This window comes from Panthera leo, chromosome B3 (genome assembly GCF_018350215.1).
Source record: "Panthera leo isolate Ple1 chromosome B3, P.leo_Ple1_pat1.1, whole genome shotgun sequence".
NCBI classification, from domain to species: domain Eukaryota; kingdom Metazoa; phylum Chordata; class Mammalia; order Carnivora; family Felidae; genus Panthera; species Panthera leo.
In genome coordinates, this window is record NC_056684.1 from 62,771,570 (window position 1) to 62,791,887 (window position 20,318).

The 20,318-nt window shown below is 42.6% G+C and overlaps 1 protein-coding gene across 4 annotated transcripts in view; it reads right to left on the reverse strand.

Moving 5' to 3' along the window:
* Positions 1-20,318, reverse strand: part of EIF2AK4 (eukaryotic translation initiation factor 2 alpha kinase 4) — a 98,484-nt gene that overhangs the window by 51,414 nt on the left and 26,752 nt on the right. For all 4 annotated transcript variants that reach the window (XR_006203648.1, XM_042942440.1, XM_042942441.1 and 1 more), the window contains exons 7-14: positions 18,626-18,741; positions 14,786-14,943; positions 12,499-13,034; positions 7,520-7,626; positions 6,781-6,938; positions 2,857-3,308; positions 2,073-2,136; positions 511-594 (exon numbers count right to left, since the gene is read on the reverse strand). Coding sequence is in view for 3 of the 4 variants with exons in the window: in XM_042942440.1 (XP_042798374.1) it covers positions 511-594; positions 2,073-2,136; positions 2,857-3,308; positions 6,781-6,938; positions 7,520-7,626; positions 12,499-13,034; positions 14,786-14,943; positions 18,626-18,741 (1,675 nt within the window). In the remaining variant the exon portion in view is untranslated. The remainder of the gene's footprint in view (positions 1-510; positions 595-2,072; positions 2,137-2,856; positions 3,309-6,780; positions 6,939-7,519; positions 7,627-12,498; positions 13,035-14,785; positions 14,944-18,625; positions 18,742-20,318) is intronic.

The window sequence follows — 20,318 nt, forward strand, 5'->3', positions numbered from 1 at the left end:
ACGTTGGTGTTTGTTCCGCACATGCAAGGATGTGTATGCATCACGCCTTACCTGTCCAGATTCAACTTGTTAGAGTGAAACTTCTGTCCATGCACAGTCTGGCATTTACGGAATTCAAATGGTTCTAATTACCCTAGAGACATTACTTCTTCTATTTTTCACAAGTCTTTACCTCTTCTATCTCTCACAAGTCTTTGAGACAGCGAGACGGGGAACCAGAGGCACAGAAGGCGGAAGCAACTCGCCTGAGCTCACACAGCTCTGACTGGGGGATGCAGGAGGAGAACTTACGCAGCCTGAGTCCAGAGCCCTGTGCTGTGTGCTGCTATGGTACAGAAAGCATGAGTTCAAGGAGGGGCACCATGTTACAATCCTCTCCGGCCAATTAATCTTTGGCAGTGCGGGTGAGCCCTCTTCTGCCCACTGTCTTGCTCCAGCCTCCTGAAACACACCCGCCAGCAACCACTGGGAGTTGCTGTGTCACCAAGACGCACACGTGCCAGGCCCTACCTGGATATATAGGTAGTGCACAGCCTCAGTGGTCGCCGATGGCTCACTTTCATGGTAACTGTCCTTCCCATTGCAGTCTTCATCCTAATCCAAGACGAACACATGAGAAGTCAAGAACGGGAGCTGAAATGGAACACGAGCATCACTGCCATCAAGTCGGTGGCACTGATTTATAGTTTGTTTGTGGGAGCATTTTTCAACATTTTTCCTTTTTATCGAAGAAAAAAAACCCCGACCTCTCTGTTGTGCAAACCATCAGGTTCTACTCTTGAATCATTTAAATACCCTGAGGATTATCTGCAGAAGACTGTTAATCTCTTGGAGGCTTTTACTCATCAAGTAGAATGTCCCCTGGCATGTTGCCCTCAACCAAGTAAAACCAGGATTATAAACTTGGTGCTCCCACAATACTTCAATGCATGACTAATGCTGAAACCAAAGCAGTAGGTTAGGTTACTTATACTATTATTCCCAGTTAAATTTACAATTTGTAACTTTAATCCAAGAGGAGTCTAAGGTGATTTTAATTAAAAAAAAGGAAGTACCTAAGAAATGTTGGCTCATGCAGTCGACCCTCCTTCACCTCAATGTAACTGCTTATCTAACAGGGCCTACATGTAGACTTCTTTACCTATACTGAATGCACCCTTATAATTCTGTTTCTATTCGTAGAGAATAAAGCCATGACACTCGACCCTTTTTTCAAACTGGTTTTTCAGACCACGATCCACACGAAGAAACAGATGTATCACACCCAGTTCGCACACTCACGAGAGCCACGGTATACAGCTTATCTTTACTAGTGTGACGCACTTCGGTGTTCTCTACTCTTCTCGACGGCATTAAAAATTAAGTAAAGCTGGTTGTGGCCCCTCAAAATTGTTTTCATAACCCGTTACAGGATCATGACTCTGTTAAAACGCTGTTCTTGGGGACAGTGTAGGGAGAATAAAATGATCAAGATTAACTGGTCATAGAGACCAACATAACTTCACAATTATGCTATTTAATTACTTAATTCAACTGGCATCCCCAACCACATAAAGTTTCCCCAAATCTTCTAGGAAACGGTTTGCACTTAAAAAACAAAACAAAACAAGGGGCACCTGGGTGGCTCAGTCGGCTAAAAGTATCTGACCTTTGATTTTTGTTTCAGGTTCTGATCTCCTGGTTTGTGAGACTGAGCCCCTTATCAGGATCTGCACTGAGAGCACGAAGCCTGCTTGGGATTCTCTCTCTCACCCTCTCCCTCTGCCCCTCCCTTGTGTGCAGGCACGGTCTTTGTCTCTCAAAAACAAGACAAAATGAAATAAAACCAGCATGTCCATTTACTCCTCTCTTCTACAAGCGAGCATGTTTGATTATGTAGATAAATTAAGGCCTGTAAATAAACATAGGAGTGGCAAATAAATGAAATAACCACATTTTTAACATTGAAAGTTTCTATATTTGCATATCGGAGCAAGGCTTTATTATTCTACCAGAGGTTTATAATGTCAAATGTTAGTTTTCTTACAAGCCCACCCATGATAAAATGGTGTAATTTCTATTTACATATTTACCTGATTCTGACTCTTACTGTTCTCATCTTCAAAGATGATATCACTGTCAGAATCTGAAGCAGGTCTTAAAAAGAGAAATAGAGAAATACTCAAGAAATCAAATTCCCTGTTATAAATTCAACAGCTAAGAGTTATGATCAACTGTATCCAACTGGATAGAATGAAATCCAACCAGGAAAGTAAAAGATGACCAGGGTGGCTTCTGAGAAGCATAAACTTCAGGATCATAATTATTGGTTTGGTAAACCCCTTTTTAGAACTGCAGTTGGCCCCATGTCAAGACTCCAGGTTAGTTTTTCAACGTCCCAGAGTTGGAAACCCTTATCCAAAAGAATGCTCTCTAGGGGCGCCTGGGTGGCTCAGTCGGTTAAGCGTCCAACTTCGGCTCGGGTCGTGATCTCGCGGTTCGTGAGTTCAAGCTCTGCGTCAGATTCTGTCTCCCTCTCTCTATGACCCTCCCCCGTTCATGCTCTGTCTCTCTCTGTCTCAAAAATAAATAAACGTTAAAAAAAAAAATTAAAAAAAAAAAAAAAGAATGCTCTCCATAAACTTTCTATCAAATGTACTAAAGTGAGGTATTGGAAGGAATTCCTATTTTTCCTTCCTTCAGGGCTTGGATTTTGGAGATCTTGTGACAACAGTGGGGGAAAAACACCTTTGGATTGAATCTGGTTACTTTTTCAACATGCACACGTTTGTGTATGGAAACACGGTGACAGCCCTGGTCTCTCATTGAATCCCCTTCCCCCAGGGGTGGGCCTGGCGCCCCCGCGGATGATCTTACAGGAAGGGCTGCGAGAAGACACCGTCGTTCTCCTCCTCATCGTCCTCTTCCTCGTCGCTGCTGGAGCCCGGGCCAGCGGCGGGGAAGCGGGCACTGGCCGAGCGCTCCCCCGAGGTGCTCCACTCCACTGAGCTGAGGATTGGCGGTGGCGCTGTGGCCTCCACGCTGCCAGGGCCGTCCCGCCCGCTGTCCTGTGCGGTAGGCCGAGACAAACCTTGCCCGTCCCGGGCCTGGGGCATCCCTGGGCTGGACTCCGAGTCCGAGGGCAAGATCCCCAGGCCCACCGGCCGCTCGTATCTCTCGATCCAGGCGTTGTAGTAGCGCACGATGTTCTCATGGTGCAGGCGTGACAGCAGGGTCACCTCGCCCTTGATCCTGCGGAAATGCCTGCTGGCCGGGTTGATGGGGATGCGTTTCACTGCGTAGCAGCAGCCATCCAGCTTGTTCTGCACCTGCCGACAGAAGAGGGGGAGGAAGCCAGTGCAGGTCAGCGGCTCAGAGCCATGCAGAGGTGACATCTGTATGGCCTCACCAATCCCCTCCCAAGGCGAGCCCTTGGTTCTGAATGAGGACCAAAAGCTACAGTGGAGAGCCACACATTTCAACCTCTTGAGCTGAACAAAGTCTGGACTGCAAAAAAACAGAAAACATCTCACCTCAAGTGACAGGTGTATTTAGCTTAATAATAAGAGACCTGGAGAAAATATGATCTCCATTTGAATCATTAATTTTACCGACAATCACATTCCTGCTTTCCCAGTATCACATATGCTATCTCAATTTCTAAGAAATTGTTGAATTACGAACTATGTTCCAGATGCCTGGGTGGCTCAGTCGATTAAGCATCTGACTCTTGATTTTGGCTCAGGTCATAATCTCACAGTTTGGGAGTACGAGCCGGGGTCTGGCTCTACGCTGACAGCATGGAGCCTGCTTGGGATTCTCTCTCTCCCTCTCTCTGCTTGCACTCATGATCTTTCTCAAAATAAATAAACTTAAAAATATATATATATGAATTATTTTCTGAAATCAGTATAAGGTTTCAGAATTTTAGCTTCTCTCCAAGTTTTGTGTTTTATTTTTTTTAACAAAGTCACTAAACACCAACTCAACTCCAAAAATGTTAAGTTGAATGCAGATTCTAATTCTCGACTTACAAAGCTGTGTAAAATTGGGCAAAGGACTTAATTTCCTCAAAATTCAATTTTCTCATCTATAAAACGGTACATATACCACTTCCCTTCCTCAAAGGTCACTATCTGCAAGGATTAAGTGAATGAGGCGAGCAAAGCACTTACAATCAAGGCCTCACTGAGAAAGATGCTCAGTAAAAAAAAAAAAAAAAAATTGGTATTAACACAATTATTGCCCACTGATTTTGTTACGAAGACTTATGATGGAGGGGCACCTGGGTGGCTCAGTTGGTTAAGCGCCGTGACTCTTGGTTTCAGTTCAGGTCTTATTTTTCAGTTCGTGGCCCCATGTTGGGCTCTGCACAGACAGCTTGGAGCCTGCTAAGGATCCTCTCTCTTCCTCTCTTTCTGCCCCTTCCCTGCTTGCTCTCTCTCTCTCTCTCAAAATAAATAAACATTAAAAAAAAAAAAAAGATTTACAACTGATGACATGTATTAAGACTAAAAAAATGTGATTAAGAACACAATCAAATAAAAACAAGAAAAATACAAAAGAAAGTTTCAAAGGCAGGTCTCTACATCCTGCACAGAGGCATCTTCTCTTTGGCAGTTGCACCATGCCATTGGGTTGACTGAAGTAGCTTTGAAAAATTTTTGTTCACCAGAACATTCCAGACCCAATGTGCAGGACAAATGAGGTGATAAAAAGCAACAACCTGGCCATGGGCGGAGGGAGGAACTAGTTAATGACAAAATACAAAATAAAGCATCATTCTCATAGGTTTAGATTAGTATAGTAAATAACTACCAGGATAGAGAAAGGAGTACTATAAAATTGTTTCAGATTACGTTTGTGTGGAAACAGTGGCAAGAAACATGCTTTTGAGTAAAACAGATCTAGGTCTGAAGGCTGGTTTTCATCTGTTAGTGCATGTATGTAACCTCACGCTAATTACATAACTTCTCTGAAAGTCAGTTCCCTTGTCTGAAAAAGGGGGTTAATATTTATTTCATAACATGTCACCAAATTGAAAGATAAGGTTTGCGAGCCACCTGCCACGTGACCTGAAATATGGAATGTGCTCCAAAAAGCTCTATGTAGCCCTGTGTTGTTTACTGCCATGTTAATAGAGTAGAAGACCATGCAAAGTCTTGGCATGGTCTTCAACCTTGAGTCTCAGAACACATCATGAACACTTGGAGTCACTGATCGGGATGTGGAGCTTGCTACACTGCAGACTTCTAGGAACTCACTTATTAAAATGGAAAGGTGCTGGGGCGCCTGGGTGGCTCGGTTGAGCATCCGACTTCGGCTGAAGTCATGATCTCACAGCTCATTAGTTCCAGGCCTGCACCAGGCTCTGTGCTGAGAGCTCAGAGCCTGGAGCCTGCTTTGCATTCTGTGTCTCCCTCTCTCTCTGCACCTCCCCAGCTGACACTTTGTCTCTCCGTCTCTCTCAAAAATAAATATTTTTTTAAAAAAGTAAAAATAAATAAATAAAAATGGAAAGGTTCATGAATCATACTCAGGCCAACTGCTATTGAAATGCCAGATCACTGAACAGAATAGAAGGCCCTACCCTAACCCAGAAACAGAGACGGAGTGTGAGGGCTATGGCCTCTCGGAACGAAAAACCACAAGAAAACTTAGGGGCTTAAATTACTAGACGTTTTTATTATATGAGCCTACCCATCATTTTTATTATATGAGCCTACCCAAAATGGAGTTTGGTAACGTTTGTGTTCAAAAATCTAAAATACAAACACATTAAAGGGCTTGATCAAAATTATAGTGGGAGTTAAATGAATAACATACCCAACAATCATCCACTCCCCTGAAGATCACTGTGATTATCCAATCAAGGTATCTGCCCATAGTAGGTCTATTTAACCGTCTAACTAGAGTGTCTATACTTTCACGAAGAAAGTTGAACATTTTCCATGATACTATAACCTCCTTTCAGAAAACTCAAGATTGTCTTTCTGTCCCTGATTACCACAGAAACACCTATTTATTTATTTATTTAGGGGAGTGTAAAAGGCCTTCCACAGTAATCCTAGTAACCTTTCCTAATAACATTCTCAGAATCCTAAATGGGCATATGCCTTCTTGATGGAGGACCATTTTATTCTGTGAAAGATGACAGGTCTTATAGGGATTTAATAGCACAGTATCAGCCTGGGTCTCCTAGGAGGCAAACGGCCAAAAATTACTTAAGAGCAGCTGAAATCGCTTTCTCAAGGGGCAAGTAATCATGAGTCACCCAAATAGACAAGAACGCGGAAGGCAAGACCTAACAACGGCGGCCCTCCTAACGCACCACTAGTTTTCTCTCTCCGGAGCAGCTGGAAAATACAAGGCATGGAGACCGTCTGGGGCCATTTCCCAGTGAACCCCACTTCAGCGCTAACCTCGCAGCCCTTTTATCCACAGCACCTCTGAAAAGCAAATGGGACAAAAAGGACACTTTTCTTTCTGAACCAAAGCTCAGAAAAATGGTCTTCATGGAGAGGTCCTGGCTCCGCATGTAATCATGCGGTTTTCACATTAAGGGACTGCATCAGGCAACGGAGGAGGCATGATACGTTCTTAACGTATCCAGGGGAACTTTCAAGGCTTTGACTTTGCAAAGGCCATGACGGTCAGAGTTTCAAATGGCCGTGCTCACTTCTCTCCCCGCTCTCAAAAAAGAACTCTCTTTAAAAAATAAAAATAAAAAAAGAACTCCCTGTGTGCAGAAATGAACAGAGGAGGAGCTCTGAAAGCGCCGGGCACAACGTTGTACCACACCTTGATGACAGCCCCAAAAGCTCCTTTGCCGAGAAGCTGTAATTCTTCAAACTCGATGAAGTACCGGGAAAACTGTCTCTGTGTCTCACTGAAGAATGCCGCGCTGGGTAGCTGCTTCCTAGGAATAACGGTCTCAACATAATCTTGTCCTCCCGAGTCTGAGATAAAACAAAACGTGAGAGGCAAACGAGGCATTAGAAAAAGAGCAAGAGATGCAAAACCCAGTAAGGAACCAAGTGCTGGAAGAAGGGGTCCCAACCGGTAGTTTGAAAAAGTACCTCTTCCCTGGCACAGACCCGTGAACACTTCTCCTCTCACCTTGTAGGGTGAGGTGGAATACACATGAGCCCAGGTCAGAGGTGGGGCTGAGACTGCTAACAAGGAAATGACGATGCGATAGGGTCAGAACCCATACCCAGGTCTCCTGCCTCATCCCTAGCTCTGCTGATGATCCCTCATCTGCTACTTGAGTAGTGACAGGGAAATCCGGTTGCACAGCAGTAAAGTGATGTGACCAGAAGGGTTAGCCAATGGACACTTTAATCAGTCGAGGCTGGAAAAAACCAGGAGGGCACAACAGTTCCATGTGCATGGTACACATTCAATGAAAGGATTTACGTACACCTCGGCATAAACCAGATAAAAATCTATGATCCAAGCAGTCCGTTCCAGTTTAAGGTTTACTTTCAAAATAATTAATGTCAGGCAGGTTTTCAAAAAAGAGTGGTAACAGACTCACCTTCAGGACTTTGTTCCAGTAAAGACATTTTCGGCTGAGGATTGATAAAGCTGTGTTTCAACAACTGCTGGGGACTCCATCTTTCCTTATCATCCAAGCAAACGCACCTCAGTGAGAGGGAAGAAAGGGTCTCAGTGACACAGAAAATAAGCACTAAACTTGTTAATGCAAGTTTTTTTTTTTTTTTTTTATTGACTGATTTTAAAATAAATACACATTAGAGAATTCATATTGCTTATGGACCAAAATGCACTCATAAGTGAATACATATTGAACACCAGGCTGGGCGTGAGTGGGGAGTCAAAAAATGTATAGTCTTTAGAGGCAGGAAGATCTATCTCATGGAACACTACACTATTTTTTTTTTAACAAGTTTAAGATAGCACAAGTTATGAATTTCCACTCCCATTAATAGTTCAATGACTTGACATACTAAACCAAGACTCTCCAGGACCAGTGGAAAACAAAGCTTTCCAAAGGACAAGCAAATCTGAAAGCTGATGCAAGATCGGGGCCCAATATGACAAATTTTGGACAAAGCCTGTTCGTCATAGTATGATGTAAACTGGTAACAATTATGGACTACTTTTTTTAAAATCCCACATTTTGTCACATACTTTCTTTTCATTCTCATTCCTTGAACCTGGTTTGGTGTTCTAATAAATAATTTTTGTTTTTTAATGAAGGAAGAGAAGCCATGCCTTTAACCCAGTGGTTCTCGAGGTGGGGTCTCTGACCAGTAGCATTCACTATCAGTATTGTTGGGGATTTGTTACAAATTCTATTCCAACGCTGTCCTGATAAATCAGCAACTCTGGTGGTCTGGGCAGTAATCTGTGCTTCACCAAGCTGTCCGGGTGGTTTCAATTCAACATAAAACCTGAGAACCACTGTTTTAAAAGATCTCAGCTGTCTGGCTGTATTGACAATGACCCAAGCCAGCACCACTGGGTAGCTTCTGACCCTAATTATCAACAATGTTTCTAACAGAACCAACCATCACTCTGAATTCTATACTTAAAATCTGTAGCTATCGAGTGGTGGCAGCAACTACCTTAAAGGGGAACATTTTATTTTTTTATGTCAGCACTAAAATGCCAAGTACTCCTAATTTCACACCTTGAAAAGGACAGGAAAAAAAAAAATCACAATAAAAGCATTTGTGTAAGATATGGTTTTTTCCCCTAAATTTAAGGTTAATTTTAACTACCTTGAAGTAAACCAAGAATGCCTTCTCCTTGCAAAAGTTAAAACCTTATTGATCATGATAAAGTCTTCGACCAAACCGCCAACTCTCTCCAATTCCTCCCTTCCCCTTTAGTGTCTGTCATTCTGGACTTTATTTTTCTATGCATTTAACACAGTCATACAAAAGAGACACTTTTTTTTTTCTTCTAACGACTTCACCCTGTATAATCCTCAACTTGCTTTTTTCGTTTGATCGTGTAAAAGGTTCTGTACTCAATTCCACTGTTGGGGGACTAGCAGGGAGGGGGACCAAGCAATTCTCTAACACCAGCTTGGTGTCCTACAATTCAACTCAATTCTGACACCACCTACCTGGGGACCACATCAGATCCCACAGGTCGAGGGCTCGATCCCATAAGACTGCCCCCCAGTCCCTTGCAGATGCCAGTCACAACCCATGCTTTCAATCAACCAGCTACAGATCAGAGGTTCCAACAACCCCCTCCCTGAGTTCCATTAGTCTGCTAGAGTGCTTCCAGAACTCAGAGAAACATTTACTAGATTACCAGTTTCTTATGGAAGGATATAACTCAGGAACAGTTAGAAGAAATGCATAGAGCAAGGGGTGCCTGGGTGGCTCAGTTATTTAAGCGTCTGACTTCAGGTCATGATCTTGCAGTTCACGAGTTTGAGCCCTGAGTTGGGCTCTGTGCCGACAGCTCCGAGCCTGAAGGCTGCTTCGGATTCTCTGTCTCCCTCTCTCTCTGCCCCTCCCCTGCTCATACTCTGTCTCTCTCACTCAAAAATAAATAAAACGTTAAAAATTTTTGTAAAAATTAAGAAATGCATAGGGTGAGGTGTGTGGAGACATCACAGGGCTTCCATGCCCCCCCTCCAGGCTCACCTGCCTCCCAAAATCTCCATGTGCTCACCAAGCTGGAAGTTCTCCAAACCCCAACCTTTTGGGTTTTTATGGAGGCTGCATTATATAGGCATGATTAATTAAATCATTGGCCACTAGTGATTGGTGAGAGGGGTGGGTTCTCAGGTCAGTTCTCTGGGCAACCAGCCCCATCCTCTGGTGTGGTCCAAAATTTACCTCATCAACATAACATGGGACACCCTTACCACTCTCATCACTTCAGAAATTCCAAAGTTTTCGAGAGCTTTGTGCTTCAAACAGGGATGAAGGCCAAATAAATATTTCTTATTATATATTACAAGGCTACACCACGTGTCTTAGAGATCTTTCCAAGATCTTTCTGAACTTACCAGAATTTATTTATATTACATACACCTTCTTCTCCTACTGTTGGACATTTAGACAATTTCTAATTTTTCACGTGCATAAAAAAAATGCTGCAATGAACATCCCTATACACATCCTGTCAGGTTTCTGAAGCACACTGTCAACTCTAACTCAACTGTGACAGTAATCAAGAAAAACCGTAAAGCCTTCCTAGAACAAATCGTATCTTTAAGAGATCTTATAGCCGGGATGGGGGGGGGGGGGGATGGGTTAAATGGGTAAGGGGCATTAAGGAATCTACTCCTGAAATCATTGTTGCACTATATGCTAACTAATTTGGATGTAAATTCAAAAAAATAAAGAGATTTTATAGCCTCCAGGAGCTCAGTTAAAAAGATGAAATTTTCTGGGGTGACTGGTTGGCTCAGTTAAGTGTCCGACCTTGGCTCAGGTCATGATCTCGTGGTCCGTGGGTTTGAGCCCCGTGTGGGGCTCTGGGCTGACAGCTCGGAGCCAGGAGCCTGCTTTGGATTCTGTGTCTCCCTCTCTCTCTCCGTCCCATCCCTGCTCACGTTCTGTCTCTGTCTCTCAAAAATAAACAGACATTAAAAAAAAAAAAAAAAAAAAAAAGATGAAATTTTCTGAGCCACTAATTTTGGCACCATGGCAGCCATAAGTAGTGGAGGCAAATGTTAGGTCCAGCTCTGAAAAGGGATGAAAAGCCTGGAAGCTTACTGTACTCTCTCCAGAAGACGGTGTTAACTAACACAACCACAGCACAGGCCACTGGATAGGCGTTGAGCTCACTCAATCCCTCCAACCACCTCCTGAGGGAGGCAGTGCTATTATTATTAAAGGACTAAATTAAAAGTAAATTAGTAAATTAAAACGATCCATTTTACAAGGATACAACTCTGGGTGGAGAACTTAAGAACTCAGCGAATTCTAAGGGGGAAAGATGGGATCTGAATCCAGCGGTCCGGCTCCAGTCTGGGCTCTTTCCTATCACGCAGACTGAGCTGAACAGAATCTTTGTCCAGGGGATTCACCAGTAAGTAAAACAAACAACTACAAACGAAATGTAGCCATGCTGGTGCCGTTTGTGAACGATTTCTTTCTTTTTTTTTTAACTGTGGCTGGACAGCAAAGGAAGTACAACACTGTGCGGCAACTTCTTCACCGAGCGGTCCATCAAACCAGTCTAGGATGGGGGAGGAATATACAAAAAGTCTCAAGGACAACCATGTTAAAGAGTAAGAAAGAGGGGCACCGGGGTGGCTCAGTCGGTTAAGGGTCTGACTCCTGATTTCGGCTCAGGTCATGAGCTTACTGTTCTGTGAGATCGAGTCCCACATTGGGCTCTCCACTGTTGGTGTGGCGCCCACCTGGGATTGTCCCTCTCTCTCTCTCTCCCTCACGCGCCTCTCCCCCTGCTCGTGCTCTCTCTCAAAATAAATCAATAAACATTAAAAAAAAAATCAATTAAATTGGGGCGCCTGGGTGGCTCAGTTGATTAAGCATCCAACTTTGCTCAGGTCACGATGTCGTGGTCCGTGAGTTGGAGCCCCACGTCGGGCTCCGTGCTGACAGCCAGAGCCTGGAGCCTGCTGTGTCTCCATCTCTCTGCCCCTCCCCACTCACACTCTGTCTCTCTCTCAAAAATAAACAGCAAAAAATAATAATAAATAGATAGATTAAAAGATTAAAAAAGAAATGGAGGGAGTGGATAAAAGTGAATGGTTGGAAAAAAGAAATAGTGAGAAACAAGACAGAGTGTAGGAAAGGGAAGAAACCAGTCCGGGTCAACTTCTGCAGGAGGGCAGGACCAGGGGAGTATCTAGAAAAGCCCAGACTGAAGAGATCTTAGTTCCCTTTTCACAGAGAAACCCAGAGCACCTAGGTCTGGCTTGGACACAGCACAGAGGCAGGGCTAAGCTGCAAAGTCCTAAAGGGAAGGACCCAGACAAAAACCGTAGGCCTTAGGTGAGCCCCTCAGTAAGGATTCTCTCGATGCAGTTAGACTTCGCTCTACAATGAAATGTGCACCCGGAATTTACAAGTACTGAAAAATCCTATGGCTGGTGTGAGACAGTCACTGCCGTCTATGACTTGGCTGAATGACACAGTGAAGAATGGTTACGAAGAACAAGGGGCAGAATCACACTCCTAGACAGCGGAGGCCTTGTCTTTGATCTTTGAGGAACCAGCAGCAAAGGGAGACAAGGAGGGTCTTCCATTTGGAATACTTGGGGCATTTCTCCCAATTAACTTCCTAGATATACCAGGCTCTCCCCCAAAGCAGCTTGGAAATCTATTACTAAGCCCAAGTGAATTTAGGAGAATGGGCGAACTAAGGGAATGAAAACGTAAGCAAGAAAACAGAACCTATGTGGCTGGGAAAAGACTGGGAGGACAAAGAATAAACTCCAATCCTGCTCCTCACTTTTCAGCTTCAACACATCCCTTAGATGGTGAGCACATTCAAGCGCAGTCCAAAGCTCAGGAGTAAAGAGCAATTAGAGAGAATCTCAGGGATACTCACTTCTTTAGAAAATCTTGGAAGTCAGCTGGTAAGTCGCTAGGGATGGTCACAGGGTACTCTCCACATTCTTGTCCTTGGCTGAGGGAGATCAGCAGAAGGCCAAGACACCAAACGTCTCCTTTCTTTCCAGTTTTATAAGGCAGGGCGCTGTCACTGAAACTAACTCGGCTTTGCTCAAATACGTCCTCCTTGCAAATGTCTGCTAGGCGCTTAGAAATGCTGTAGTCTGTAATCTTGACATTGCCCTCTGCGTCCACCAAGACACTGGATGCGCTCAGAACCTTGTGCACCACGTCGTTGCTGTGCAAATAACTGAGGCCCGACAAGAGCTGAGCTGCGTACTTGCGGAGCTGATGAACGGGGATGGGGCCTGAGTGGCTCAGGTGTGCGGCGAGAGAGACCCCATTAATATGCTCCAATAAAATGTCCACCACGATGGAGTCATCTTGCTCTTTGAGATTCATCGCAAAGTAGTGTACTACATTTGGATGGCTCAATTTTACCAGCGAGTTGAATTCCGTTTCTGCCCCTTGAATCTGATAAGGAAAAACACCACTAAGATAATATTGTATTGGCCAGCATTAAAATGGTATTTCACTTCAAAGGTAAACTACTTAACAGAAAACGTACTTTCAAAGGAGAACAAATATGTTCTGCACTGTATCCTCCCCTAAATTATATGGCCAACCTAATGGTTCATGAAGATGAAAGCAATTTAATTATCAACTTGTGTGATCTCAAAATCTAATGCGCAAATTACTATAAAACTGGTGAACAGCTTTTTTTTCCTATTTATTTTTTTTAACGTTTATTTATTTTTGAGACAGATGCACACAGAGTGCCAGCAGGAGAGGGGCAGAGAGAGAGGGAGGCACGGAATCCGAAGCAGGCTCCAGGCTCGGAGCTGTCAGCACAGAGCCTGATGCAGGGCTCAAACTCACAAACCTTGAGATCATGACCTGAGTCGGACGCTTAACCAACTCAGCCACCCAGGCACCCCTAACATTGGTGAACAGCTCTTAAAAGCAATTTATTTTGCCATAAGGCCAGCAGAAAAAAAAAAGAAACACTAATTATTTTAAAAAACCTTTCCTGGGGCACCTGGGTGGCTCAGTCGGTTAAGGGGCCGACTTCGGCTCAGGTCATGATCTCGCGGTCCGTGAGTTTGAGCCCCACGTTGGGCTCTGTGCTGACAGCTCAGAGCCTGGAGCCTGTTTCAGATTCTGTGTCTCCCTCTCCCTGACCCTCCCCCGTTCATGCTCTGTCTCTTTCTGTCTCAAAAATAAGTAAACGTTAAAAAAAAAAAAAAAAAATTAAAAGAAAAAAAAACCTTTCCTGATTGTGGTGCCTGGCAACCTCGGTCAATGGAGTTCCATATTGGGTATAAAGATTGCTTAAAAAGATTTTTAAAAATCTTAAAAAATAATAATAATAATGGGGGCAGGGACGCCTGTGTGGCTCAGTCGGATGAATGTCTGACTCTTGATTTCGGCACCTGTCATGATCTCATGGTTGTGAGAGTGAGCCCCACGACAGGCTCCACGCTAAGCATGGAGCCTGCTTGGGGTTCTCTCTCTCCCTCTCTCAAAACCAATAAACATTAAAAAAAAAACATAAAAAACAAAAACTAAAAAAAAACGGGGTGCCCGGGTAGCTTCATCAGTTAAGCATCCAACTCCTGATTTCAGCTCAGATCACGATTTCATGGTTCGTGAGATTAAACCATGCATGGGGCTCTGCGTTGACAGGGTGGAGCCTGCTTGGGATTCTCTCTGTCTCTCCCACTCTCTCAAAATAAATAAACGCTAAAAAAAGAGACAAAAAAAAAACAAAAAAAAAACCCACCCACCTTTCTTGATTATAAGGATTCAGTGTCAACACTTTAATAAGTACTAACACAAAAAAGAGAGACACCCACAAATTATCTAGATGGTCACCACCCAAAGACAACCATTATGATTTCAGTGTATTTCCTTCCAGTTTTTCTATCATAAATATGCGTTTCATTTTCTTGGAGATGGCTATTAATACCATAAAAGAGGCTGACAACGGAGGTGCAGAAAACAGCCTCGAAATCGTGACCACTCTGTGAGAGTTGTGCCAGAGTCAGCAAGGGGCTGAGGAAACTCTGGAAGGGGGGGGCGGGTCCCCCACCATCCCCTCTGGTTAAACAGATCTCATGCCATTCTGTCATCTTTGCTAGCCAATCAAACACACCGCTCTTTTGTTCTGTCATCTCCTCATTTCAGGGTGAGGCCTCTGCTCAACGGCCACCTCAGATGCCCACCTGCTTTTTGCACTTATCAATCTTCTCCTTCTCTTGACTGGTAAGGAACGGACCCATTTTTTTCTGCCACTGAAGGACCCATTCATACAACAAGACAAAGTTGCCAGTGGCTGTTTCCAAAGCATTGTAAACTAATTTTCCAAGCTGCTCATCACTGCCTGCACATTGAAAGAAAATATAATGAAATCTCACGGGTATAATTTCTGTGGGGGTAAAGAAAGAGGGGATATATCTTCATTTATTCATTCAACAGTGGATATACCATGCGCTAACTATAAAAAATATGATTTCATGGAATACACGCTCTTTTGTAACCAAATTTATAATATTTAACAACATACTCTGAACCCTTAAATATTAATTTTTATAAAAGGAAAATAAACGAGATTTAGTAGCAGATCAGTGCTTTCCTCTACTAGCCATTACTCAGCATGTTACTTTTATAACCGTTTCCCTTCTGATGACTATGCTACTAAGGCGATAGCTACTAATATGATGGAAGGAATCTGGAAATAGGAACACTCTATCAAGATAACTCCGTTGATGTAGATTAGTGGGCACAGTAAAAATAAGTTTTAATAATTTGGAAATTTTAAGACATCAATGATCTTCTTACTATAAAATTTGAATATGGTCAGCAAATACAAACTGGCCAATGGTTTTGAGGGAAGGAACAAGAAATGACGGTTTAAATTTGAAATCAGGAAGACAGACACACTTATTTAGTGACCTGCATATGGTTTCCACTTGTGCCTGGAAAATTACCAGAAAAAATTGGAAATGGAGAAAAGCATCACCTATAATATCACCATTTTATTTCTCTTCCTGTTCCCTCTATTCTTTTTCTAATTTACCAAATCATAGCATACGTAACAGAGTTTCTCACCCTTGACACTATGGACATTTTGTACTAAGATCTTTTGTCACCAAAGGCTGACTTGTGCACTGTAAGATGTTAAGCAGTATCCCTGGCCTCTACCCACTAGATGCCAACAGCATCCCTACCCTAGTCTTAACCATCAAAAATATGTCCAGACAGCACCAAATGTCCCCCAGGGGACAAAACTGCCCTCAGTTGAGAACTAATGATATACACTATTTTGTCTTTTTCTCGTAGTATATAAATATCTTTCCATGATGCTACACTGTCTTCTAATGAAAAAAAGTGTTTCAAAGAAATAATGGTAATTATTTTTTCCACTTAAAAAATGAAAAGTCAAAATGAACAAATCAGGAGACTATAGATGCTGGAGAGGATGTGGAGAAACGGGAACCCTCTTGCACTGTTGGTGGGAATGCAAATTGGTGCAGCTGCTCTGGAAAGCAGTATGGAGGTTCCTCAGAAAATTAAAAATAGACCTACCCTATGACCCAGCAATAGCACTGCTAGGAATTTACCCAAGGGATACAGGAGTACTGATGCATAGGGGCACTTGTACCCCAATGTTTATAGCAGCACTCTCAACAATAGCCAAATTATGGAAAGAGCCTACATGTCCATCAACTGATGAATGGATAAAGAAATTGTGGTTTATATACACAATGGAATACTACGTGGCAATGAGAAAGAATGAAATATGGCCTTTTGTAGCAACGTGGATGGAACTGGAGAGTGTGATGCTAAGTGAAATAAGCCATACAGAGAAAGACAGATACCATATGGTTTCACTCTTATGTGGATCCTGAGAAACTTAACAGAAACCCATGGGGGAGGGGAAGGAAAAAAAAAAAAAGGTTAGAGTGGGAGAGAGCCAAAGCATAAGAGACTGTTAAAAACTGAGAACAAACTGAGGGTTGATGGGGGGTGGGAAGGAGGGGAGGGTGGGTGATGGGTATTGAGGAGGGCACCTTTTGGGATGAGCACTGGGTGTTGTATGGAAACCAATTTGACAATAAATTTCATATATTGAAAAAAAAAAAAAAAATGAAAAGTAACCTGGATGTACAAGACAAAGTGGTCTTAGCAAAAGTGAACTAGCTCCCCTAGACTTTTTACCTGAGAGGCAGTTTTTATCTCGTAGAAATGCTGGCAATTTAAGAAATTTTAATTAAAATGATTGGTTATGCTAATTATAAATAATTCCTGACATTCTTAGCCTGAGGGGAAAAAAAACCCTTGATGTTTGAGAATTTGTCAACCAAAGGAAGCAACCTGTGGAATGTGGGGCCTAAGCAGCACACGTTGGAAAACGCATATTAAAATGTTTATGGGATGGAATGTGATGTTATTTACACAAAGCCTAATTAGATGTGTGTGCATTACACGGTACAATGTCTTGCAATATTTGTCTCCTAAACTGGAACCAGGTAGGTATCTCGTAATTGCTGCTTAGAGTTTGTGGTTTTTTGGATTATAATTTTGTCATCACCACCCTCCTCTTGTCACTTTTTTGTGATGGGGGTAATAAGAGAAAAAGAACACACTGACATGAGGCTGAAGGTAAATAGGTTACCAGCAGAATTCCGACTGAGACTCTATTATGTGTTAATGGTCATTTCTACAGACGGTGTCTAAAGCGCTTTATCCGTCAGCTGACTCTAACAGCTTTAAGTTGAAAAACAAATGCCAGTGAGTTCATCTTTTATAAAAACATTTCGTAGAAAATCAGGACGTATTTTAAAAATTAGACCTGTTGTGGAAAGCAAAATAATTTATGCAACGGTTTTATAAAAAAATGTTCCGATTGCAAATGTGTCTCCTAATGAGGGTATTAACTAAGGTAAATTGATCTAATGAGTACCAGTGAGACTGAGCTAAGGTAATAATAAGCAACTGGGTTAATTTGCCTTCCTGATTTCCCCAGATTATTGAAAGTAGTGTTTTATGTTGCCAGTTTGGGAATCTGAAATGCCTCTGAGTCAAGGACGTCTCAGGTCCAAGGTCGTGAACCTCACCAAATGGTTGCTTGGTGTGCATATGGCACACTGAGCGTCCACACAGTCCTGTGCAGTTCAGGCTGCATTCCATCAGCCAAGGTTAAGTGTCCAGTTCATAGACTATTCGGATATCTGGTGTCTTCTCCCTCTACCTGCTGCCTGCTCCCTGGAAACTACCACGCTTATCTGTATCTCCTTAAAGGGAAAAAGACACCAAAAGAAAGTAAACTCCATTTAGAAAATTTGGCTGTTAGCTTTGGCAAAGAATATTTATGAGACTAAAAATTAAATTGTCAGATTCACTATATGCAAGTGATCCCTACACCAAGTAGTGGCTGTATCTGTATGGCTGATAAAAGATTTATATTTAGGGCAAAAAAGTAGATAATGAAAGTGTGATTTTAATATAAACAATTCAAATCATGAATTGCTGAACCAGCTTCACCCCAAATACCCATCAGTAGGCAAAACTGCTAAATAAAACATATAGAAAATGAAGTGCTTTTCCTGGTCAGATACAACATGCCAAGAGAAAAGTGCTATTTAGATGGATATCAACTAAAAAATCAGACTTGGGTTATGAAAGATTATAGGTATTAGAACTCATTTTGTTACACATATTTTATCAGCAATAGATGTACAAGATACAAAATTCTACTGATTCATATTTCACCCGTTTTGGTTTCAAAAAGCTTGACTGATTATAAAAATGACAAATTTTACATTATCTCTAAACTAACAATATTTCTAAGAGCTTAAGTTTTTTGTTTCCATGTTACAGAGGAGGAAACCTGAGTGCTTTCTCATTTTGGTCATTAGGTAATGGAAACGAGAATGACTTATGGTCTTAATAGATTTCCCTGGACCACACTGGTTTAGACCACAGACTCCAATCCACTCTGTTCTTTCATGGTTAACTTTTGTAGTCAGAATAACTGAAATGAAGTTAGCAAGTTTACTCACCAGTGCATTTCCCTTTGTAAACCATGAGCTGATCAGGACTACCCATAGAGAAATACAGGACTTCACAAGAGCCAGGAGAATCTTCACTACTACATATAGAATACTGACGTTCTCGCCTTAAAAAATAAATGTGGACAATGATTTCTTTCAATTTAAGATTAACACAGGAAATCCTTGCGCTTCCATTTTCTCCTGTTTGCTAGCCCATTCAATGTCTAGCATCTATCTCTACTAGGAATTGAGGTGAAGTGCTAATGGGAATGTTGTTCAACTCCCACCCCCACTCCATTGAGGTCTTCTCCATATGAACTCTACAAACCCTTAACTCTGGATCTGTGCTGTCCCATATGGTAGCCACTAGCCACAAGTGGCTATTTAGATTTAATTAAAATGAAATTAAAAATTCAGTTCTTCAACTGCAATAGCCAAATTTGAGTACTCAATAGCCACAAGTGACTAGTGGCTACCATATTGGACAGCACTGACAGGGTACATTTCCATCATCACAGAAGTTCTACAGCAGTGATCTCACATCTCTGCATTCTCATGCACCTGCACAACTGGAAGAAGCTGCAAATGGGGGGTTTGGAGCATTACAAATTCCTAGTTCCAGTTGGGTCCCCAACCATGGCATGCTCTCATTCATTGTCTCACTTGTCTTTGATAGATACACTCAGCCAATCCCCTTTATGACTTCTCCAAAACGTTCAAAGCCCACCACCTCCTCCCTTCTTTCCCTTTCCCTGCTTTTTTTCTGAGCAAGGAGCAACAGCTGGGAAGCTAGATTATAATGCAAAAATAGTAATTGGGAAATATAAATAAAAATGAATAAACTGGTAGACGATGCAGTAAAGAGACCACGGAGAAACGGTCAGGATTGGACCCCTGTATGAAATGCTTTGATGGGGCACAAGGACAGATCTCTAGAAAGCAACCCTCTCGTTCAAAGCAATGAGCAGTGAAGCCCACTCTATCATTCCACCGATAATGTTTCCTGGCATCTGCACTGTTCTTTCTTTTTCCCAGACTTTAAGGACCCTGTTCCTCAGTTCCATTCCCTAGAGTCTCTCTGAGATCTTGGTCCAGCAGCTAGTCCCTCTCTCCTATATGTTCAATCTGCCCCTCCATCTAGGCTCCTTCCCCTCAGACTATAGCTCTCTCCAAGGTCCACATTCCCCTTCCTCAACCTTGCTCCCACCTCCTCTTATTCTTCCCTTTCAAACTTCTACACTTGGCTGTCTGTGTCTTCTCTTTACTCCTCAGGCTACTGCAATCTCAATAAAACCTCCATCACTCTCCTACCCACTCTCAGTCTGGTTTTTCCCCTTTGCTCTTTTATTTTGGTTGGTGGCACAGTCATCCATTCTGTCTCTAGTCAGAAACATGTGAGCCTCCCTGAGCCCCTAGATCTTTCATGTGTAGTTGATCCCTGAGTACCACCCTCTCATCTCCAATTCTCCTGCCCTGTTCAGGTCACCACCAATGTTCTCCTGGATACATGATATACTCCTTTATTAACTAGTCTCTCCACCTCCAACCTACCTGTCTTCCCCTACCCCGAGCCCCTCCCACATTGTTGACAAGACCCATTAAGATTTGAGTCTCTCATATCACACATGTGTCTACATATTCCAAACGCTAGGGAACGGCTGATACACTGTAGTTCTGTTTAAATTTCTACTTCTAAAGTTCT